Source organism: Pinus tabuliformis, chromosome 9, assembly GCF_031772625.1.
Source record: "Pinus tabuliformis cultivar Carrire ecotype Pingquan chromosome 9, CPIR1, whole genome shotgun sequence".
NCBI classification, from domain to species: domain Eukaryota; kingdom Viridiplantae; phylum Streptophyta; class Pinopsida; order Pinales; family Pinaceae; genus Pinus; species Pinus tabuliformis.
In genome coordinates this window covers 487,950,957-487,976,584 of record NC_142307.1, presented here as the reverse complement: position 1 = coordinate 487,976,584, position 25,628 = coordinate 487,950,957, and the positions used below count along the sequence as shown (strand labels likewise).

The 25,628-nt window shown below is 37.3% G+C and overlaps 1 protein-coding gene across 1 annotated transcript; it reads right to left on the bottom strand.

The window, feature by feature from the left end:
• Positions 1–2,342: 2,342 nt before the first annotated feature.
• LOC149149336 (signal peptidase complex subunit 2-like) lies at positions 2,343–17,922 on the bottom strand. Its single transcript, XM_089441001.1, has 5 exons — positions 17,693–17,922; positions 17,241–17,392; positions 10,436–10,517; positions 2,981–3,123; positions 2,343–2,850 (listed from the first exon to the last, which is right to left on the bottom strand). The coding sequence occupies exons 1-5, from the start codon at positions 17,804–17,806 to the stop codon at positions 2,754–2,756; spliced, it is 588 nt and encodes a 195-aa protein (XP_089297127.1). The 5' UTR covers positions 17,807–17,922; the 3' UTR covers positions 2,343–2,753.
• Between the last annotated feature and the right edge of the window lie 7,706 nt (positions 17,923–25,628).

Below are 25,628 nucleotides of genomic sequence, written 5' to 3'. Positions count from 1 at the left end.
ACAGGGTGGGCGGAGGTTTAGCCGCTGACCAGAAGTTCGCTAACAGTCAGACTTGACCAATCGGCCTCGAACTTTAACCTTAACAAATACTATGCTGATGCTATGCTGATGCAAGAGTGGGCAGAACTGTTGGATGTGCGCGTAATAAGAATTGTGAAAACTCCAAACACTACAAGTTCTCAATTCATGGAAGAAACTGCAAAGGGCACTGCCCCCGCACATGAACTCTTAAACTAAAGTAGTTAAAAAAAATAGAAAAAAACCCAATGGGGAATACGACAGGGCAGGCGGCTTGCCTTATCACTTACTCTAAGTACAAATTTCGAAGGAGCTGATCAACTAGCCCAGCAAAAACGTTAGTTTTTTATTGTTTTTTGTAATGTATAACTTATCCAAGCTAACTGGTTTGTGGCCTTTTTGATGGGTTTTTCCTTCTTTTAGTAACGTTTTTTATGGTTTTTGTAATGCGTAACTTATTCAAGCTAATTGGTTTCTGTGGCCTTTTTGCTAGGCTTTTCCTTCTTTTAGCTATATTCTTATACTAGTTTTTTTGGCCTTTTAGCCTTTTAGTTTCTCAAAGGTAGTCCATATAAATCAGATGTAGTTCTTGCCTGTGGGTTCTCTGTCAGTCTTTCATCCCAGAAGAACAATTGTGGGTTCTCTGTTGGTAGTCCATATAAATCAGATGTAGTTCTTGCCTGTGGGTTCTCTGTCAGTCTTTCATCCCAGAGGAACAATTGCGGGTTCTCTGTTGGTAGTCCATATAAATCAGATGTAGTTCTTGCCTGTGGGTTCTCTGTCAGTCTTTCATCCCAGAGGAACAATTGTGGATTCTCTGTCAGTCTTTCACTCCAGAGGAATAATTGAAGGGCAGTGTGCATGGCAACTAGAGTTCTTTCTATCAATTTAGCAGAGACATGCTCTTCTGCAGGGCATTATCCTAGCTCATACATTCCATCCAAAGCCTCTTCTTGTTCTAGGGTACTCATTTGTCCCCCTCAAACACATGCAATTTGAGCTGAAGGCCAGATATCTCAGATTAGAAGCCACTTTTAGAAGAATTAGAGCTTTGGTCGAAAAAATGCACTACAAAATGGAATGGTTCCACGTGCAACAGCATAACAACAAATTGACTGACTCCAAGCCAATTTGGCTATTCAATTAGAAAAAAAAAAGGACCATGAGCAGGTTCTCTAGTTAGGTAGGTGGGCGCTGCTTTACCGAAGAGTAGTTTCGAGGCACTCACTATAGATACTCTCTGCCGCTTGATCGCGAGAAGGTGATAGACTATAGTTGCTAGCCCGGGCCAAACAACCAAACAGAGACCACTTGTTTTTAATTAGTGTGCAACTTGTCAACCAGTGAATTCCCTAATTCTGAGGGTCTCAACCATTTTGTAACTAAATTTATGTATGAATAGGTATTTTAGGTGGTTTTGAAATTGAAATCATGAATAGCAGGTTACTGCAGATCTCTGACACTACAGGGATTATCTATTTTAGTAACCCATCTGTGTACATTTCCTAGAGTCTTTTATAATATATGTAAATAAAATTCACCTATTTTTGTAACAAAATAAACGTGAATTTCTTGCAATAACACCTTACCAATTTTGATAAATTACAACATTTACACCAACCATAATAAACAAAATCAACATGACAAATCCAATATGTCTTTTTAACGAATGAAAATTTGACTACTCAAACATGACACAAATTTAACCAATAACAGCAGAAATATAGATAATGATAAAATTTATTCACCATATAACTCGAAATTTGAAGCAGAATACGATGCTTTAAATACCATAGTGTCAGAAAAGTGAAGGGCATATCCTAGCTCTTCTCACTGATGCAATCATTGTGCATGTATCATTCATCACTTTTTGTAAAAGGAAAAACGCACGCAGGTTTGAACGTGAAACATGCATGCAGTAGTTCATGCATCCCTGGGAACTTTGAAAAACAAACACAATGAATCTGTCGTGAAAATAAATGCCTCCACAAGACTGTTCAATGTCAAGTGTAGCTAACCAGTTACAATATCATCTGAAAAAATTCCAATGCTAGGAAAATCTTGGATTGTTAGAAATCTAGATATTTTCTTCTTTTAATAAACGTGAATTTCCTGCAAAAACAACTTACCGATTAATGAATTACAACACTTTATACTTGACAAAATTGTCACGACAAATTCAATATATCTTTTAAATGGATGAAAAGTTATTGCTACTCAGTCATGACACAAAATTAACCAATAATAGCAGAAATAATGGAAAAATTTATACATCATATCACTGGAAATTTGAAGGAGAATATGATGCCAATGAATATCAAAAGTGTAAGAAAAATGACAGGTGTCTGATAGCTCTTTCTTCTTACTGATTCAATCATTGTGCATGCACCCTTCATATGGTTTTCGTAAAAGCACACAGATTTGAACGTTAAACATACATGCAATAGTTCATGCATCCCTTGGAACTTTGAAAAACAACTACATTGAATCCGTCATGAAAATAAATGCCCCCCAGAAAATTGTTCAATACCAAGTGTAGCTAACCAGTTACATTATCATCTGAAAAGATTCCACTGCTAGGAAAATCATACCTACCCTCATCGTGTTTAACTGGATAAAACAGAGACCATTTGTTATTCCCTCGGTTAAGTATTTGTTTTAAGGTTGCATAATGTGTGCAACTCTGCATTTCAAAAATGGTGGTTTAAGCTCCAGCAACTTTTGTTTGGGATTGATTACTTAGCCTTTCGAGACTCATTCCCATAATCATCAATTAGCCTCTCCACATCATTCCAGAAAAGAGTCTCCACCAAAACTCCATCTTTAGTAAACCTGGAGCACCAAAACAAGAAGTTGACATGAGCAATGAAATATGGTAAGTAGTTTCAAATAAATTGACTACAAATATCATGAAAAAGTTCCAACATAAGTTAATTAAAAAGTGGAGACGCATGTCCTTTACCATTTAGTAACACTCTTGGTAAACTCGACCGGTGAATTGGCTGCAATAGATTTGGGGTCTGTACTAGATATACATAATGTGTACATGTCAGAAAAACGGGCAAGCTTTGAAGAAACTGCCAAACCTGTGCTGCTAAATGATCCCTGCAATCCAGTAAGCAACTCAATATCAGATACCAGCTAATCATAGATCAGATACCTAAATTGTACCTGGAACCTACATAACAGACAATAAAATAAGAGATAAATTTTCACCAAATAGGACACAGGACTCCAATTACACTTCTGAATTGAAGCATGATAAACATTTGCAGCCATAACTCATTTCCAACTTATGTGCATGGAACACAAAGTTACATAGATAGTAGAGTCTTTCATTCTTCGGCTTTGAATCCCAATTAGATCTCTGTACGTTTGGAAATTAGTATTACTCTAGTGTCCCTTAATTCTTAGGTAGCTTCCTGCCCTTCGAACAGTTCACCTTTTATGGCCCATACACTTCCCCCTTGGCATTTGTTGTAGCAGGTGTTGTGACTCATGGAGGGCAATGGAAATGAAGTGAGCTCAATGAGTCTGATCCTGACCCCACTTTTATTGAGCTTGAAGAATATGATAATGCTTGTGAAAGCCTGAACCAATACGTCCTCTATGTCACAGTGGTTGCCAGATTTTACCCATGAAGTTCAAAATTCGGCACATTTAAAGAGTGGCCGCATAAACTCAGTGAAGTTTGGCCATTAAATTCACAAATCAACCTAACTGTTTTTTAATACTTAATTTTCAGTGTTTTTTATACATGGCTGTTGAAAGGAGATGCTGTGGAATGTGTCATTGGGCCTCTGTTTGCAATATACAGTGGTTGTTCATTCCAAAATGGATAATTGAAACCTTGTTCACTCCTTTTCTTCATTTGAAACCTTGTTGTACATTTGTTATCCACAGGTGTCATCGCTACTCATTGTGGTTTTATGTACTCTAGGGCATTGGTTTTCTAGAAGGCCCGTCATCCTATAGTAGCTCTCACATTCTCTATAATTTGATGAATCGACAATAACATAAGACCGTAATCACTGCTATGTATCAGTATTTATGAGGATGACCTCGTTGCATTATTGTGTCAATGACAGTGAAGCATATCTATTGTAACAATGCCCCCACAACAGACTAAGATATAGAGGAAATAACCCTAATTCTGTAAGGGTTTTGTTAATGATATACAGATATGATGCACTGATCTCTACTGCTTGATGTCAGTGCCCCTGTGACAGAATTGACAGCATAAGGTGACATCAATATGACAATGGTATCAGTGTGAAGATGTATTCCTTTTATACCTTCAGCTTCCAGATCAAGCAGAGATTGGTGAATCAATGTCTGCAGGACAAACCGTATACCTGTTATGATCTCAGTAAATATCCAATTTGTCGCCTCCAGCATTATCGTGATCAACTCATATATGTTTACTCTCAGTTCAAATCAATTGAGCCGACCTGGGGAATCATTATTTGCAGAGGCAATATCTATATTAAATCTTTTTATCACATTGGAATGGAGGAAATCTTCAGGCATCAAATCTTCAGGCATCAAGGACATTCGTCATTCCACATCAGCATTTATCCTCTTTTAGTTTTGAACTCCGTCCATAGTGACTTACCCTGGAATCCTACAATAGCATCATTAAAGAAACAGTCTTAAAGGTATATAATCTTTCTGTTGATTACTGTGATTCAAAAATTCAGATCTGTGTTGCAAGGCCAAGATCCTTTGTATCTTATGCAGTATCAACTGACCAAGAGGGAGTTGGGGCTTTGATTCGACCTGTTGTCTTTTGTTGAAAGCTCAAGCCTACATCAACTGATTGATGATCTCAAGAGCTACAGATGTTTCACTGTAGAATCCTATGTTATAGTATGCCATCTGAGGTTATTCTGAGAATAACATTAGCTACAGGACATATTTTTGAAATACTACAGAAAACTGGAATCTACACTGCTTAGACTATTTATAGTCTGACGGGATACTACATGCAGGAGCTATGGTTGGAGACTGGTCAAGAATATTATAAATACATCAACTCACCAAGACCCTTTACTAAATGAAGAATATGCCACAGTTGTAATCAGTTTGTTGTGCCTCATTAAAATGTGCCTTGCTGAGAATCTACATATTAAAACTGGTCTGTGATAAGTCCAAGGATGTTTTACTATGGCTTACAGCAAGCAAAGTTTACACTAAATCCATTTCAGTACTCAGAGCCCTGATGATTGACTAAATCGCTGTCTAGAACATCAGGATTGGAATGATTCTTGAAGAAAAGGCAAAGGCCCAGATCTTGGAGAAAGGTTTGAAGACTCCCTATTTTATTACCCCAAGAGGATAGGACCTTGATAGAATCTTCTCATGCATTATTGATTTCTGATATTTATATGTAAGGATGAAGCTGCTTTGAAGCTACCTTCAGACTTTGAAGAAAATAAATAAGAGACTTATCATTACATATTGAGTCTCCGTGGGAGTTGTCCGTTGGATCTTCCCAACTAGTACAACAAGGTCATTCCTATTTATGGAAGAGCACCGCCAGAATTATGGCATGATTAAGTGTATTAATAAATTATATTCAAAGATGATGGATCTAATAATGCGCAGGTTGCCATATGAATGCTTTGCACTCTGTAAAGACAAGCTTAGGCTTGTGATCTCCCTGAGCAAGAGGGAGTAAGAACAGTTAAGTATTTTCTGTAATAGATATGCAAGAATCAGAAGATTGCTGAGTGCTGCTAAAGATCTCTGCTAGTAGATCTGTTGAGTGGAGCTATTGAGGCTTTCCATTAACTATTTGGTCAACAATATCATTAATTTTCAGAAAGCAACCTGGCTTTATCCCCTATATGAAGGGATCTTTTGTTAAGATGGAACATTGAGCTCTGGAAGCTCTTGAAGGCTTGGGGTACTTATTGAGCTATGAGCGACCATAGAGTGAGTGGTTCACCTTCCCCTATTGGTGCGTTGTGTACAGGTTGAGTGGTTCACCTTCCCCAGTGTTACACCATGGTGGTTGACATGTGTGTAGGGTGAGTGGTTCACGTTCCCCTACTATTGATGACATATGCATAGGATGAGTGGTTCACCTTCTCCTATGGCATATGAGCAGGATGAGTGGTTCACCTTCTCCTGCAGATACCCCAGTGAGAGATGCACATAGGCATCTGTTGACATGTCGGTGGGACGGGTTCATCCTTTCCCCACATGTAGGATGCCCATTCCCTAGGATTGGTGGTTGACATGTCGGTGGGACATGGTTCATCCTTTCCCCACGTGTAGGATTTGTCCTACGATTGATGGTTGTGACTTGTGTTTGTAGGATGTGGTTTATCCTTTCCCTACATGTGATTGTGACTTGGGTTTGAAATACGTGGTTCATCCTTTCCCTACTCTCGATGATTTGCATGCGTGTAGGATGTGGTTCATCCTTTCCCTACGTTGGTTGTGATGTGTGACTGTAGGAAGTGGTTCATCCTTTCCAAACGTGTGGTTGTGAGCAGGATGTGATATATTCTTTCCCTGTTATTGATTCAGTATCATCCTACCCATGTAGTCTGGGGCACATGGGAAGTACCTCTCATCTGACCAATGAGTTGGGAAAAGTGGATAGGGACCATAGCACTACCAATGGACGCATCGAGAACTGTCGTACTCCCTATGTCTATGATGCATGGTGTTCAACAACTTGATCTGGTATCAAGTCTGATTGAGGTTCTACTTTTGGACTGACTTTTGTCAGTGGAGTGGTAAGGTCTTGTGACTCACTCTCGATCGATCCTTCTTCATTATTCATATCAGTGTTCAATAGAGCCGAGATGAGATGAGATTCAGACGACAAGATGGCATGATAATAAATGGATTGGTAGGTGGAATTCTCCCTAGTTGGGAGTGTTAAAATTGGCAACTAGGGCCAAATTCCACTTTAGCCAGGGTTTTTGAAGAAGATAATTATAGCATTGAATTCCTCTTTTCGAGAGGACCAAAATCGACCTAAAGATTGTCAAATTTGGACACAGAGAAATGGGTTTTTGAATTTATGTAAAATATCAGGGTCAGCCTCTCCTCTATGTCGACTCATTATACCCAATAGGCACGTCTCTTGTTCACCATCGAATTATATAAATAGAGGTGTCTTCACCCTCATTTGGACACATCCATTTCTCATTATTCTCTCTGAATTGGGCCACAGAAAAGGAAGATCTCTAGCGAAGGTATCAAGGGCAAGTTTGTGATCTCTTTAGCCTTCTTCATGAGCCAAGTTCCTCAGGCAGGAGGCCGAGGTTGTTTAGAGGAAGTCTGGGCTTGTGTAATCTGTGTTTAAGGGCTATTTTGGGCTGCGTCTATTTCCCTTGCAGTCCCTCAATGAAGATTACAGGAGTTGATCATATGGATCTGAAGCCTAAATGTTAACATAGCTCGGACCGCACCTACAATGAGGAGCGAAGTATTTTGAAGATATTCTCATGGGTCTGCTACTATAAGTTAGGGCTGATTTGAGCCCTAACCAGAACTGAAATTCTGCCTCGATTCAAACTGTCTTGGGAGTTTTATCTTCAGCTCAAAAGGCTGCAATTTATAATTCAGGTTCGAGTCATCTTTGTAGCGGCTTTAACTATCATTGATCTATGGTTAGGGCTGAACTGAAGTGGAGATTTGTCTCGGCTCTCTTTGTATTTGGACAGTGGTATTGGCAAGTCTATTTTGACTATGATTGTACTCTCTCTCCCCTTCTCTGAACATTTGATATTTATAAGAAAGAAGATCGATCAAGGGTTTTCCCCATCTTGGGGCTTTTCCTTGGCTTCTGCCATATCCATGTGTATGTACTCTTGTCTTGGCTTGTCTTCTGCATCTTTTGTCTATGTTCTTTCTTCAGTTACTGTCATGATAATAATGTCTTATGTGATTGCTAATGGAAAATTGAGCTAATATGGATCTCTGAAGTAACTGTCCTATGCAAAGAACATGTTAACTTAAAAATTAACACATCCACTGATATCCCTAGAGGATCGAGGTAGAGACAAAAAAGGCTAGACAAGGCGAAGAATAAAGGATGATACTAATGATGAGGACCCCGATATAAACGATGTATTTAGCAACTAGCTTTGTTTATTGTTTGGAGTGACTAGACCTTTCAGTCTTCATATTTCAGTGTACAGTTGGCCTATTTTGTAAAAATTAACCATCTGGTCATGTTATCATTGGTAGTTGCTAGAAAACCCATTTCAATCCATAAGTTAATGGTCTACTTTCTTTTATGAGGCCTAATAATTTGTATGTTTGTTTGTAATTGCTAGAATCTAAATGGTTGATGCTTGAACAATGAATAATTAATCAATGTACTATGGATGTCATTTCATTGATGTAAAAATATGCTTGTTTTCATATATTTTGGCATTCTGGATGTTTTTTAATATAAATGCAATATATATATATATATATATAGAATTTTTGGAAAAAAAACGCTCCCGCAGCTTGCAACCTTGATTTGCTGCCTGCAGATTGCTTACCATGTTTTGAAATTTGAACACTTGTCCATTGCTAATTGCACTGCTATAGGTTTCTTTACCTGCTTGCATGCATTTTGATAAGACAAGATAATTTTATTAATGTCCAAGAAATGACCGCAAAAAATTGTCAATGGGACTAAATACTGTTAGCAATGACACTCTTCCTTGTTCCATTTTATCATTAATTCAGACACACATCATGTTCCTCCATAACCATTTGAACTGTATCTACATTAATTGTCTTGTGTCCACATTATCCTGTCCACTATAATAAGAAATTGATGTTTATAAGAGGTTGGTTAAGAGAAATCAGAAGATTATGCATTTCTAGTATGGGACTGTGCTTTTGAACCCAAAGCTTACAATGCTGTTGGTCACTGAGTTGTTCAGAATATATATGGGTAGTTTAATGAGGCTGTTCTAAATGCCATGCATTATATATATATATAAAGAGAGAGAGAGAGAGAGAGAGAGAGAGAGAGTTTTTATAATTGCTTCGAATGTTGACTGGCATACAGGGGTCCAGAACTTTGATCATTCCTCAGTTGTGAATATCGGAGGCACTGGGGATCAGAGACACACAACTTCATAAGATTCTTTCTTGTCCATTTGACTTTAAGTCTTTCCTGCACTTCTCTTTCAATCAATGTTTCTACTTTGTGCCCAAGCGCCCTATGGTTGAAAGTATGTGTGTATTATATTTGCCCATTTATTCCATTCAGCAAGTGCTGCTGGTAGCTGGTATTTGGAAGTGGTTGTTATTGCGCATGCAAAAATAAAAATCTGAACACTTGATCTATTTCATTCATCGTCCGTTGCTGGTGCATGTTATTTGGAAGTACTATTTGGGAGATTTCCTTTACTTTCGGTCTTGGAGCCCATTCATGATACACTTCTTCATATTGATAGATGTCAAAAAAACTTAATTTGTTTGTTAGCAATACAAAACATTTACCTTTGAGCCACTGGACATTACACTTTCAACTCGGAATGGGATTAATCATCATTGATCCACCATAAGCCAACAGCAGTACTTTGTCATGCTATTTTAGCAGAGGATCAGTTGTCTCACTTTCGAAATAAGGAAGCCAGGTTGACAGTCCCTGGATTCAGAATGGGATTAATCATCATTGGTCCACCATCAGCCAATAGCAGTACTGTGTCATGCTATTTTAGCAAAGGATTCAATTGTATCACTTTTTAAATAAGGAAGCTAGGTTGGCAGTCCTCCAGGGACGACACTGGTAGCAGGGAACTGTCAGTCTATGTATGAAAGCGTGGCAACCAGAGCTCAACCCCATGTTGGAACAATTCAAAGTGCTTTCAAAACAGGTGAAGCTACCAGATCTTCCAGTCTTTTTCTGGGACAATGAAACCCTAGAGTGTAGCAAATCGTCTAGGAAGTTCCTGTCTCACAGCTCCATTCCAAATGACAGGTGTGGTTAATTATGCCACAACAGAACGGGGCTTCCTGAAGAGCCAACCGTAAAATTAAACGAAATACCTAAACCCAGGTTCTTGACTATGAAAAACATGAGCGTTAAGTTGTAGACTTCACCTTCAATATGGTCATGTAACTTGCTCTTGCAGACTAGTTGTATGTGGAAGTTTGCTAATAATTGTAAGGAGACAGAATTTCTTAGAGCAATTAATTCATTAGAAGTTCCTTGGACTACTCATTCTCACTGACGAATCATTAAGCGAACAAATATAACAGACAAGTATCAGGATCGGACAACTACTAGCAGTCAGCTTCCTTGACTTGCTCATGTGTCCCTTGTGTAAACAGATCAAAAAGACATAACTCCAACAATGCTTAACTGCTGATTCCACTATAAAGTTGTGTCCCAACACAAAAGATAAAAAGCAAAATTTGTAAAGATCACAGTTGCATGGGAACTTACAGGGGGAGGGTCGGTGAAGAGAATAGTGTTCTTCTCCTTTGTATAAATGATAAACTGCAACAATCCATTGAAGATAACATACTTGCCAGAGTCAAGGCAATACAAATTCCAAACAACATCAACACCATTGAAAGAAAATATAGCTTTTAAATAATCAAACGTCCATGATCAATAATCAAACTTCCATGATCAAAAAAATATATGTTTAAAAAAGTTCCTGACATAAAAATTTGCCTTAAAAATCAGAATAACACTAAAAGTATGACTTCATTAAACAATCCATAAGAAATAAAGTTTCAGTTTTATAAGTGAATGCAACAAAAAATTATAGCTTTTAACTGATAAAACAAAATAGAATGTTGATTCAAAATGCTTGTTTTGTAAGAGAGGCAGTTTTATTAAAACATCCATGAGGCAAACTGGCCTGTGGAATGGAACACAATATATCCAATGAAGCAATTCATTCTTTGAATGAAAGGAAGAAAAAACAAACGAAACATATGGTGTTAAAATTGGCAACTAGGGCCAAACTCCATGTGGGTATAATTATTCATGGCAGCTGAAATTTTTCTTGGATTCCTCTCGTCGAGAGGTGTAGGATTGATCTAAAGATCATCCGATTCTGATAAGTATTCATGGAGATATGAATTTATTTGTGTTATGGGACAATTCGTCAAGGTCGGCCAGCAACCAAATTGTCCACACTTGTGCTCAACGTTTTAGTATAAAAAGAGGTGGCTTGCTAGTCATTTGCACACACACTCTTCTTCTGATGTCTTCCTCTCCACTTGTCTTTGGGTTTTGGTGGGAGGAGAGATCCTAAGAGACAATGCTGCCCTAATGGAGAAGGCTCTACGCTATCATGGAGAAGGCTAAACGCTGGTATGAAGCAAGCCCTAACCACTGGCCTAATGATGCCCTAAACACAGTCATGAAGGCAGAATGCCCTAGCCGCAGGTCTAAAGGGAGTTGAGGAGATGCCCTAGACCTAGTTGCTGTCATGGGTAAGGAGCTATGCTGCCTAATGAAGATGCCACCTAAACGCAGTCATGGTGAAGACCTTAACGCTGTCCATAAAAGATCTACACGCTGCCTTAAAGAGATGAAGATCCCTAAAACGCTGTTCTAGGCCGCAGTTTGAGGAAGGTTTTCATGTGCCCTAAACTGCTGTGAGTGCAGGCCCTAGCCGCAGTCCTAATGGGAGGACTACAGTCTTACCCTAGCCGCAGTCCTAATGGGAGGACTACAGTCTTACCCTAGCCGCAGTAGATGACAAGATTTGGCCACAGTCCTAGGGGATCTCTAGAGCTACAATACGCTGCCTGAATGGTTCCTAATCTGCAGTCTCAAGTCTGCCCTAGCCGCAGTAGATGACAAGATTTGGCCACAGTCCTAGGGGATCTCTAGAGCTACAATACGCTGCCTGAATGGTTCCTAATCTGCAGTCTCAAGTCTGCCCTAGCCGCAGTAAAAGGAGAAGGTTACAGTCACCAAAATAGAGGACTATAGCAGCTGTCCATTTGTGCTTCTAACCACAGTCTTATGTGTCATGTTGGTGCCCTAGATGCAGTCCATGAGGAGGACTGTTTAGGAGGACTGTTAGATTTAGGAGGACTGTTAGAGGCAGTTTAGGAGGGCTGTTAGAGGCAGTTAAGGAGGACTGTTAGAGGACTTGGTTGCTGTCCTAGAGAAGCTCTCCACTGCCTGAATATGAAAGAAGCCTAAACAACCATAGCCTAGCTGCTTTGCTAGGCTGCAAGCCATAGCAAGCAGCTAAGGCTGATAAGTGTAAATAGGTTGCAGCATATTGGATGCTGTATGTGCAGCATAATGATATATATTACAGCAAGCATGGATGAGTGTATGTTGGATGCAGCATGGTGTTAGAGACAGCATGTTTAGTTGCAACAATGATTAGTGCAGCATGATGAATGGTGCAGCATAGTGCACAATGATAGTGGTGCAGCATATAGGTGACAGTAAGGATGGGTGCAGCGTGGTGCAGCACAAGTATGGTGCAGCACAATGGTACAGCATGGTGATGATAGGCATGGTGATGATAGGCATGGATGTATAGCAGCAACATGATGCATTGCAGCAGCTTGTTGATGATGGGTACAACATGATGATGAGGTACTGCTCTGTGATGAGAGCAGCTCAATGATTGGATGCAGCACAGTGACAGGTGCGGCATGGTGATGGAGTCACCTTGCAGGATCCGCTGAAGCAGTATGTCTTCACCGGAGTTTAGATCAGCTACCTCATGTGTTATCTTCATAGAGAAGATCTCTGCTCTTATTTTGATAAGTCAAAATGTTGACTTTTGTTGTATATGTACTATCTCTCTCTCCGCTGAACTATTGAAGAACATAAGAAGAATTGATCAAGGGTTTCCCCACGTTGGGATTTGTCCCTGGCTGGCACCACATCTTGTGTCCTCTTGTCTTGGCTTGTTTTCTGTGATTTATGTTTATGTTCTATTGGCATTTTACAATCATGCTAAATGTGATTGCTAATCTGGAATTGATATTGAGCTAATATGGAAAATTGAAGTAAATTTGCTCTCAGCATAGAACATACCTAAAATTAACATGGTATCAAAGCTGAGGTGAAGACAAAGCCCAAGCAAGAGTGAAAGAGCAATCACCGAAGACAGTTGAAAAGGACAAAAGGCTCAATGGGTTCCTCATCCCTCTTCAAATTCACCAAGGGTGAAGTCAAAGCAAAGAATTTTATCCGAGTAGCGCAGCGGAAGCATCTGATGGCCTACCTAAAGATCACTTCAATGGGAAGTCTGGATCTAAGGGTGGAAGGAAAGGCAGATGCCTTGCTTGCAATAAGTTTGGCCATTATGCGAAGGAGTGTCCGAATAGAAGGGACACATCACTTGATGATGATAACAATCATTCCAGGGGCATTTCAATGCTCGAAGGAATGACAAGTTCATTGGCAACGGGAAAAGGAATGCAAGTCATCAAGGAAATGGCCAACTTTCAAAGAAAGCAAGGAACTCCAGGTATGAAGAATCAATTGTTGTTTCTGATAAGCTAAAGAAGTATTACCATATATTGGCCCTCTCCACTACTTCTCCTCCAGACTCTTTGGGAATCCGGCCTATTGATTGTAGTGCTTCAAGGCACTTCATCGGATAGAAGGAAGCTCTCTCTAATTTGATAAAGAAGGAAACAATTGTGGAGATTATACTTGGAGTCAATGCCACCTATCCTGGAAAGGGTGTACGGAATGTTACCCCTCAATTGAATGAGGGTAATACAATTCATTTACAAGAAGTTCTTTATGTACCTGATCTCAAGAAGAACCTGGTATCCATTTCGGTAATGGAAGTCAAAGGTTTCAAGGTGGCATTCATCGATGGAAAGGTACGTGTTTGAAAATGGAAAATGGAATTTTCAAAGATTCTTTTATTCTTAGGTTCAGGGTTGGCAATTTGTATCAAGTTGCTGGAAGTCCATTGGGGACCATGACAGTTGACACATCTCTTCTACAGCACCAAAGGTCTGCTTATTATGGGGCCCTACCCGATGTGAGTCAGATGGTGACAAAGATGCCTGAATTCAAGAAGAGCATGAAGGTACATGTCGGAGATGTACCGAAGGAAAACTTACAAGGGGACCATTCACCTCATGTAGCAAGACCTTAGATGTAGAACAACCCGAGGGGTTTGAGATTCATGATTGGGAATCTCATGTATGCAGGCAGAAGAAATCGCTCTATGATTTAGAGCTAACACCTCGGGCTTGATATGAGAGGATTGATAGTTGTCTGATGAAGTTGAAATTCACTAGGAGTGAACCCGATCCAAACCATTGCTTTAAGGTTGTGGATGATAGACCTCTCATACTAGCACTTTATGAGGACGATCTCTTTCTAACAAGTGCAGACCCTTTCACTTACAAAAGTAAGAGGGAGTTGGATTCCGGATTTGGAATAGTGAACTTCAAGCCCGTGACTACCTCGATGGAGCTTAACTTTCAAAAGTTATGTGGTAGTGATGCCAGATCTGATTTGGGAAATGCCTCTGAGTTTCATAAACTCATTCTAGCATTGAAGTTCTTGGTGAACTCCCGTCCGGATATATGTTTTGCAATTAGCATGTTGAGCCTCACTAGATTGGTGCCAAGAATCTTTTGAGATATCTTCAAGGCACAATCTTTCATGGATTGAGATACACTGTCGGAAATGTGAAGCTGCATGATTATTCTGATGTTGATTAGGCAGGCAGTGTGGAGGATCGCAAGAGCACTTCTGGGTGCTGGTTCTCTTTGGGTTCTGCTTTGATATCCTGGGTGAGCAGGAAGCAGAGGTCAGTTGCTTTGAGCACCACTGAGACCGAATACATAGCTATGAGTATGACCTCGTGTGAAGCTGCCTAGTTGAGGAAGCTCTTCAGTGAGCTATTTGGACACGTGTTGGATACCATCGTGATCTTCTGTGACATCTAGAGGGAGATTCGATTGTTGAGGAATCACGTGTTCTATGATTGCTCCAAGCATATAGACATCAGGGACCACTTTATCTGGGATATGGTACATCGAGGAGCAAGAAGGCTCCATCGCATTAGGACTGATGTGCAGGTCGTCGATATTCTGTCGAAGCCCCTGGAAAAGGTCAAATTCTTGACTTTCCGAGAACGACTAAGAGTCGCGGAGAGACTCTCTCCTAAGGGTCCTATATGATATGGACATTGAGCTATGGGAGCTCCGGGGGCTTGGGGGGGATTCGATTGTTGAGGAATCACGTGTTCTATGATTACTCCAAGCATACAGACATCAGGGACCACTTTATCTGGGATATGGTACATCAAGGAGCAAGAAGGCTCCATCGCATTGGCGCTGATGTGCAGGTCGTCGATATTCTGTCAAAGCCCCTGGAAAAGGTCAAATTCTTGACTTTCCGAGAACGACTAGGAGTCGCAGAGAGACTCTCTCCTAAGATTCCTATATGATATGGACATTGAGCTCTGGGAGCTCCGGGGGCTTGGGGGTACATCTTAAAGCGATGAGCAATCATAGGGTGAGTGGTTCAGCCTTCCCCTAGTGGTTTGCTATGTAGGCAGGATGAGTGGTCCATCCTTCTCCTGCCGAGACACAATCATAGTGTGAGTGGTTCAGCCTTCCCCTAGTGATTTGTTGTGTACAGGGTGAGTGGTTCAGCTTTCCCCTGGGATACCCCTAGCGACATGTAGGCAAGATGAGTAGTTCATCCTTCTCGTGCTATGACATCCTACCCATGCAGTCTGGGACTCATGGGAAGTACCTCTCATCTAGCCAATGAGTAGGGAAATGAGGATAGGGACAATAGTAGTACCAATGGACGCATCGTGTATCTACCATACTCCCTATGCTAGGATGATATTGATCTGGGATCAATTGGAACTGACTTCGGGTCAATAAGAGTGATATAACTCACTCTCTTTTGGAATTGATTTCAGATCCATAAGAGTGGTATGATACACTCTCTTTATTTGGAACTGATTTCAGATCATTAAGAGTGGTATGAAACACTCTTATTTATATTGGACCGACTTCGGGATTGCTAATCTGGAATTGATATTGAGCTAATATGGAAAATTGAAGCAAATTTGCTCTCAGCATAGAACATACCTAAAATTAACATATGGAGAGGGCAATATCTATAATATGAATATAAAGAAGCTTTGTGCTAATCATCTGAATTTGACCTATCGGAATTGGAGACCTTTTGTGTGAAGGTGGGGATTGATGTGAATCACAAAAAAGACCACGGTGGTCATATTTTCACTTAAAAGTTAAAAGGACACCAAGCCAGATTCAAATCCTCTTCGGAAAAGAACACATTGAAGTCACACAGAACTATAAATATTTGGGGCTAGAGCTCAATGAAAAGTTAAATTGAGAAATCGATAAAGACGGAAATCTGAGGCAGATGGAATGCAATCGTCTTACTTCAAAACAGATGCAGAACAGCAATGATTCAGGACTGGGGAATGTTAAGCTCCCTCTTCCACAAACTCACAGCATCAGTGCCGTGACAGAGAGAAATAAGAAGAAAGATAATTCTAATATTTTGAATAATGACTCAGCTTTCATCACCATAGTTTTGGAATGAATAGAAAATTTCAAATGATGAACTAATAAACAAGCTCTGATTTCTCTGATTGTTAATTGAGTCTCGCCCGTGTGGTTTGGGAGGAAGAATGTAATCCTCCCCACCCAGAGGATCAATTCCTGGAAGTGACGTGTTGATTTCTTAATGAGAATAACTATATAGTTCTATTGGTCTTAAGCCCTGAAGAATCCAGTTTACCCTGGGTACCTTCCTTGGAATGAGAAGTGGGTGGCTGGTTTCCCAGAGTATGTATTTCACTGAAATTTTAAAATATATGTTAAAAAAACATCCAGTTTACCCTGAGTACCTTCCTAGGAATGAGAAGTGGCCAGGGTTCCCAGAGTATGTATTTCACTGAAATTTTAAAGTATATATTGAAAACACTTTAATAATTCATGGAAGTAAACTAATTGCAACAAAACAAACCTGCATTCCAAAAAAACTTTAATAATTCATGAAAGTAAACTAATTACAACAAAACAAACATGCATTCCAAGAAATTGAAAAACAAAAGGTACGCAGAAATCTAAAGTTCCAGAGATAGTAGTTGAGCCTTAAGTTGATATCCACATTAATAATATGAGAAATTTGAAAACACAAGGAAAACGCTTATGTAAGACATTAAATTCCGTAATTTCAACCAAAGAAACCCAAAAACCCTCGTGGAAAACTGCAACGTTGTGTCATAACAGGATATAATATAATGCAGCCAATAAGAAAATTTTTATTTTCTGGGAACTTCTTGGGATAAAACTGAGCTGCCAGGGCAATTCCGATGATGATGACACCTATCGCCATTTTGACATTACTCAACGCCACATTCTCCACATACCCTCGACTGAATAGTACCTACAGAGAGACCGTGAATTATTGAGATCTTCATTAAAAAAATCAAACCCTGAATGCTGACTTTAAAATAAATAAGATAATATTGAAAAACTGAATTAAACCCTAATCCTTAGTTTCGTGATATGAAAAAAGGTCACTTAATAAAATGCCAAGAGTGCCCCTAAAATTATGCAGCCATTAAAATCCCCTAGACGCGACCCTAAAACAGTAAAGATAAAGGCTCAACCAGAACCTAATTGGGGTTAATGGAGATCTTGAACGATAATTCACTGTTCTTTACAGGGTTTGAGATTTTCTTACCTCGGAAGCCGTTTCATCAAGGAGGTGCTTGATGGCATTTGGATCGTTAAGATTAGCCTTCTTCGGAGGCAAAGGAGCCGCGGATTTGTCTGTCGCAGAACCCTTGGTTGTCATTGTTGTTCCACTGCTGAGTTTTGCCTGCTTGCTCGATATGGTCAGATCAGCGTGATGAATGCGTTTTGCGTTTCTGCCTTTTTGTGTATGTAATTAGTACATAACAAGTCATCGACCCTATTCTTTCAAATTCGTGGAAATTTAAGTTGGGAATTTTGGGAATAGGTTTTTGGAATTTTAAAAATAAAAATAATTCATTAAAATACGTTTTTCATGAATTTAGTTGTTGAATTAGTAGTGACTGTTAATACAAATTTTATTAATATTATTTAATTATTTTTATTAATATTATTTAAAAAAACAAGATTATTTAGAATGATTGATAAATTGTTTGGTAATGCAAGTTTCATTAATGTTATTTAAGAAAACCAAAATATTTAGAATGACCTAGGGTCCGTTAATGCAAATTTCACTAATATTATTTAAAGAAAACCAAGGTATTAAACCAAGGTATTTGGAATGATTGGTTAATGGTTCTTAATGCCATAGGTTTTTATTCTTCCCATATGCCTTTGGATCTTCCGGCATTACCTTTTGTCCAACCAAACAAAGGTAACTTTAGGTCATGTTCCAAAGGCTTAACTTATATTATATTGGTTATAAGACTATTTTAAGATATATTTTTAATTAAATTTAAAGAGAAAATAACATATTTATTTTTATTCGATAAAGCAAAAATGTCTAACACATATGTTAGTGGTTATATGTATATTAGTTTTATTGGCTTGTAGTATGCCTTAAAATGATTTATGTTTGGCTAAGGGCTTATTTTCCTCAGACGTAAGTAAACAAGTTAACAGACATGGAGGCATCTCCCAGGAGTGAAAGTCCACTCCCTTATGGACCATTAGCAGATAATTACAAGTCTTGTGATTTTCTTTAATAATAGTGATGAGTCAATTTACATTTGCTCATAACAATCATTGTTGCTTGTCTCCACTATTGGGTTGACAACCAAGTTATGATAAATTTACCCATAATTAATATATATACATATACAATAATTTGGTTAATTTGGTAAAGCTCGCCCCCTTATGCACCACCAACAAATAATTCAAGTTATGTGATTTTCCTTGAATAATAGTGATGAGTCAATCTACATTTGTCGATAAGATGCTTGTCTCCACTATTGGCTTGATAACCAAGTTATGATAAATTTACCCACAATTAATATATATACATATATAATAATTCGGTTAATTTGGTAAAATATAGCACAAAGTCTTATGTTTACAAGTCATTTGAAATAGGGAGAATGAAATTTTATAATCTTATTAACCTTCAAATTTTATGTGCAACAAGAGGATTAAGTTCTAACATGATTTCATTATGCTACTAGTACAACCACATTAAAAATATTAATGTGGTTGATATAGACGAAAGCTTCATAAATATAACTTAAAACTATTGCAACACCAAAAATGTCTTACTAATACACACATTTACCTAATTAACCATGTATAAAAAAGTTATGGGTCAACTTTAATTTAAGAAAGAAAAAAAGAATTATAAATTAATGTTATAAATAATAATGAAAAACTTATCATGGAGGAACTTTTTAGAATTGTTCTCAAATTCCTAGGAAATTGGTGGGTGGGGAGCCACATGGCACGAATCTAATTTTTAAAATTTATTAAAAATAATGGACCATTTTGCTAAACAAAATTTGCTTATATATAAATGAATGTTATAAATAATAATGAGGAACTTACGATAAAGTAACTTATTAGAATTGGAATAATCTTAAATCCCTAGGAAATTGATGAGCAAGAAAATCTAATTTTTTTAATTTATTAAAAGTCAATGTACCTAAAACACTAAACATATTCTCTTAAAAATCAATATAAACCCTCCATTAAAAAAAATCAACAAATCCTCCTCCACTAAAAAATAATAATAATAATTAATTAATTATAACCTCACGTTAAATTTACCCATATTTTAAATATGTACCCTTTTTCTAATAGTCTATCTGGTGGGAATTGAAGTGCCAAACCTTTCATATCAAAGTTTGATGTACATTCTTAATATTTACCCATATTTTAAATATGTACCCTTTTTCTAATAGTCTATCTGGTGGGAATTGAAGTGGCAAACCTTTCATATCAAAGTTTGATGTACATTCTTAATCCTTGGGTATCTTCTTTTTTAGTAATTAACGTTGCAACGCCTCCTAGGTTAAAGTATGGATTTGGGTATTTGGGTTTATGAGCCTATTATGACTAATTGCATTAATATTTAAGGTATTAATATTTAAGGTATTAAATGATGGGTGTAATTTATAAAATAAATTTATATGGCTATTAATTTATATATTAATTTTATCAATATGGTGTGAGAAAGATTTAGTGGCTAAAAGAAAATTAAGTTATTATAAGAAGGTTATCAACCCTATCCTAGAAGATCAAAAGTATCTCTCTATTTTAACTAGCTCAAAGAAGAAAATTAATATAGCAAAGATTAGAACGAATTCTCATGAGCTCCATAGTGAAACAAGTCGTTGGGCAGTTCCTAAAACGCCATGGACGGAAAGGATCTGCCATATATGTGAGAATAGGAACATCGAGGATGAAAACCACTTCCTCTTAGAGTGCCCCGCGTATAACCACATTAGATCTCAGTTTCACAATCTTTGTTACAACACTGACCTTCCTAGCCTTTTACAATGTCAAAATTATAGTGAGCTCGGGAGGCTTCTCTCCAAGCTTTTTGAGCATAGGAATAAAATCTTAAATCAAAATAGATAATTTGTTTCTTTAGGTCCGATAGACCATTATTTGGTCTCAGCGGACGTTAACCATCATCATCATCATAATAATTATTTTAGTTATTGATTTTGTATTAATTATATTTTGATTATAATTTTTTTAACTTATAATATTATGTAAATAATTTTTTTATTTATGTGATATATTTAAATTTTATAAATTATTATTATTATTATTTTGAAAACAAGAAAATTGATGGAAAATTTTGGAAATAAAAATAAACAAACAAAAAATTATGAAAATGTCTAAATAAAATTAAAAACAAATATTAAAAAATAATAAAAAGTGAAAACACAAATAAAAAAAGAAATGGAAAAAGTGTTTTCAATTATTTTTTATTTTTCAAGTTAATAATCTTGTGAATATTTTCTTTGACAATATTATATACATTAATGTGTGTTATTTTTTACTAGTTATACAATATTAATAACTAATATAAATCGATAGTATGAATAGATCTAGTTCTTACACCGGTGTTAATACTTTATTATACACCGGTGTTAATACTTGATTTATAATTGATAACTATTCACGTGAACCTTTTTTAAGAGATTAAATTATCTTTTGCTTTTAAGATGAAATGTTTAATCCTCTTTTACAATAATTATGAGTAAATAATTCACTTTTATGGAAGTGTACTTAACCCTATTAAGTTTGATTATATTCATTTTATTTTTTTCTAACTTCTTTGTAGTGACTACGCTGTCATGGAGCACTGATTTTATATTTATTAGGAGGAAAATTTTAAAATACATTTTTTATTAAATTTAAAAAGAAAATATCTTCTCCATCTCCATTTAAGGGTGCCAAAATGTCCAATAGGTATCCTATTGGTAATTGTGTGGATGCAAAGGTCAATCCTTACAGCCAATTTGAAATAGGGATGTATGAAGTTTTATAGTCTTGTTAACCCCCAAATTGCATTTGCAACTAGAGGATTGGGTTTAACATGATTTCATGATGCTAGCATATTTAGAGTTGTACATTGCTTATAGTTTCACAATGAATTTCACCATATTTGAAACACTTGTTATTTTTAGTGGTTCTCCTACCTCTTGGAGCCAACATTTCAAGCCTTACATGACCAAGTTAGGTGTACATTCTTAGTCCTTGAGAGCTAGTGATCTCAATGAGTTGTATTCCAACAACATGCAAGTTGTTCCATGAAATTATTATTTTTAGCAATTAGGGTTGTAAGGCTTGCATTTTAGATCACAATATGGATTTGAGTTCCTTATAGGCAGATGAGCCTATTAAGGTTATTTTCATTGACATTTGAAACACTACCGTTTCAGTAGTGTTTATTTCTAAAGTTTTTATCTTTAGTATGTGTTTACTTAGCAATTCTCTTCATATTTCGGGTTTTCTATATTCAAGAGCCTAACTATTATTTTTGGGATATTTATTTTTAGTCATTCTATATTTAGGATGCACATGGGGTGGTGTGAGATTTATGTATACAATGATGAAGTTATTTCCATGTTATTTCAATTTTAGACATCAACAATAGGTGAGATATGCATCATTGTGACATTTGGCAATGATTTATAGATATGTCAAAGCACTTACATGGTGTGTGCTTACATGGTTTACGGGTGCATCAAGGAAGTTTCATTCCCTTTACTCAAAAATAACTTCATTAATATTATTGGCTTAACCTATTGGACCTTTTCAAACCCTCTTTTTTATTGTGACATCTTCCATGCTTAAGATATAGGGTGTTGTACGTTATCTTAGTAATGTTAACTTCTAGGGAAGATTTCGTTAAATTGTGGAGTGTATCCCTTAAGAATTTTTCTATGTGTGTCTCAACATAAAGACTTGTTAAATCTAGCTTGTGGGGGAGAGGGGGCAACACTACGTTAAAAATAGGTTTCTTGTTATTTTTATGTACCAAGTCTCATGTTATCTGCAACCTTGGATGCCATTATATCCTTCTATCCTTAAAAGAGAGTGCATCATTAATAAATCACACCTATTCCATGCATACCATAACTCTTGGATTTTTCCTTTATTGTATAATTTTGTCTTATTACTTTAATATGAAGAGCATGCAAGGAATTTGATAAGATGCATGCAAGTTTCTACCCTTAGAGTGTTAACTTGGTTTAATTACTATTGGAAAATAGCTAGTCATGGAGGATGAGCACCCTAATAAGGGTGCTTCTAGCAGATTGTAGTGATCTTAATTAGACAACAATATATTATGGGAAATAATGTGCTCTAGGAAGGGTATTATGGATAGATAATCTATTTCAACCATGTAAACAACAATATTTGTAAGGGAAGGTTGCATCTTAATGAGATCTTTCTAGTAATTTTATGTGTAATTATGATTATATGAAAATGAGCTCTCTAAAAGGGTATTTCTAGTGGATTTCCCTCATGGAAATGGCATAAATACTTTTGGAACTACATATAACTCTTGTTAGTACCAAAAAACAAGCAAATTTAGTAAGGAGTAGTGCTCAAATGAATTATTTCTAGTCAATTAATGTAGTTATTGTTACCAAACTATGGTACTAACAGATGAGGGGTAGCTAAATTATGGATAATTGACATCTCTAGCACTTGCATGATAGTTACAAAATGTATAAATAGTGTTGACCTATAGACAAGTGCACCTTGAAGTGGTTGCATTAGCTTGAGGAATTGTGGGGTTAATGCATGCATGCTAATTCAATGCTTCAATTATGCATGGGAGTATTGTCAACAGTTTTTGTTGTTAGAGTTCAAAAACATTTTTCATAAGCAAATAGTGTGCCTTGGATAAGGTTATTTCAATGGGTTTTGCATGGATATGGCAAAGTTTGACCTTGTGTATTCTCTTACCCTCTTTAAGGTACACCATTCTCTCTCCTCCTCCTCTTACTCTCATATTGTTTATAAAGGAGAGGGGCGTGTCTTCATTCAAGGGTTGCATTATTTCATATAGGTTATAAGAGTTTGTCACCACCATTTTTCTTCCATTTTGGACTCAACAACATCTTCCACCATTGCACACTAGAGATTGACAAGGCAGTGCTTAATGTATTGATGTCTGTGGTTTATTCTCTCCCACTTCATTAATATATCAACCAGGTTCGGCTATGTTTTATTTCTATCACTTCAAGTATGTATGGTTGTTTGACATATGAGATGATGTTACATGGGTTTTATTTGTTGCTATTATGGATTCACTTTGATTTTTCTTCCGCCTAAGGTGCATATTTTTTTCAACTTTTTCCATACAATCATTGTTGTAATTTTGGTTAAGAAACTAATCTCAGCCCTCATAGTTTATTTCAATATTTTGGTCATTGTTCTTTAGTGCTTAGAGGTAAATGCAAGTGTGTTGATATAGTTTGGTTTCATATGCAGATTTCGTTGACACCTAATCCTCTGTGATTGGGTGATTTTGTGTAAATAGTTAAATTAGGAATGTCAACAGTCATCAGGAGATGAACTGAGCAGTCACATACTTTGTATATAACAATAGCTACCTAATGAAATAAATCGAATTAGTTTTTTGAGTTTTCTGCCAAACTGGAGTTACTCCTGGCCTGACATGGTATCAGAGCCAGCTCCTTGTTTTAGCTATTATGCTCCTGTAACTCCTCTGTCCTGGCCTCTGCCTCTGCCTTATTCCCCTCTGTCCTGAAATAACCTGCCTCTACCAGTGCTGCACATCTGTCCATACTGTCCAGACAGAAGCGCTGTACGTTAAATTTTTATATAGCGCTGTCATTTCCTGTTTTAGCGCTGATGCCTGACATGGCGCTAGAACATGGTATTCTGTGTTCAATGATCTCTGCATTACTTTGATTCCTTAGCATTGAATGCTGAGTGGTGTATGTTGAATACGCTGGCCATTCCATTCTGTAATTTCGTTCATTTCATTCACATCCTCCAAGCTACGAAACAAGCATTTCATGCCAGGGTGCCACCATCGATGAAGCTTCTGCGTTTGTCAGCATAGACGTTTTTAAGGTTTGTTCACATAGTGCGAATACCTATTCACGAATAACAAGAGCAGAGGGCGTTTGGCTTGGGGCATCATAAGCGGCCTGCAAACCCTTTCGGTTACAAACATGAATCGGCAGCACTGTGACCTCTCTGTGCGATGAACCTTCTCCTTCATCCAGTGCATTAATTCTTTGAAAAATCGTTGTAGCAGTCTTATGTATGAAGTCCAGTGCATTAATTCTTTGAAAAATCGTTGTAGCAGTCTTATGTATGAAGTCGATTGTGTTGGAGCAATTCCTGCTTATACATCTCTTGGAACCTACAGCGTCTGACGTTGTGTTACTATGTGTTGAATTGAAAACCATGTAATGGGTTGAAGAATTGTGCAGCGAAGACCGGAATGCTACATTGTGTTGATTGGTTTGTTGAATGTTGAAGGGTAACATTTGAATGCTGAAGGGTAACTGTCGGTCTGTGCGGTTTTATTTTTGTGAACGACTATGAACCGAGACCTCGTTCACAACAGCCGCATAGTCACAAGTTTTGTGGAGGTGAATAGTATCAATGCACATTTTTTTTCATTTAAATCATTTGAATGGTAATGTTACCCTGCTGCGTTGTAAAGTTAAAGCATTAAAGTGATATGTAATATATAAATATATTACATTTTAAAACATTGAAGTGATATGTACATAATATTTCAATGAAATGATGATGCTTTTATCAAACATTCGAGGGATTTGAAGAAAATATAGTGCATAAAGTTGTAGCGTAAGGAAGACATTTGAAATCTTTTGAGAATGCCTTTTTGAGTACAATTTCACTGTATATCAGCAGAAGTATTTTTTTCTATCAGCAGAAGTATTTTTTTTACAGAATGCATTCAATCATCTCTATGGTAGGAATAGTTCTCACTGGCAAGGAGAACTACCCAGAATGGTCCCGGATGATAAAACACACCCTCATCTTCAATGAGTTGTGGAAAGAAGTGTGTGTCGGAGAAGGAGACAAAGACCCAGTACAGCCTACCTCAGACAAAGAGCTCGTCATTTGGGAAAACAAGAACAGCAAAGCCTATGCATTAATCGCAGCATCTGTAAATGAAGAGG

Coding starts and splice junctions, on each gene's coding strand:
- LOC149149336 (XM_089441001.1), bottom strand. CDS start 17,806: ATGACAACCAAGGGTTCTGCGACAGACAAATCCGCGGCTCCTTTGCCT. Junction 17,393..17,692: donor TTGATGAAACGGCTTCCGAG/GTAAGAAAATCT, acceptor GTCTCTCTGTAG/GTACTATTCAGTCGAGGGTA. Junction 3,124..10,435: donor TCTTCACCGACCCTCCCCCT/GTAAGTTCCCAT, acceptor ACTGGATTGCAG/GGATCATTTAGCAGCACAGG.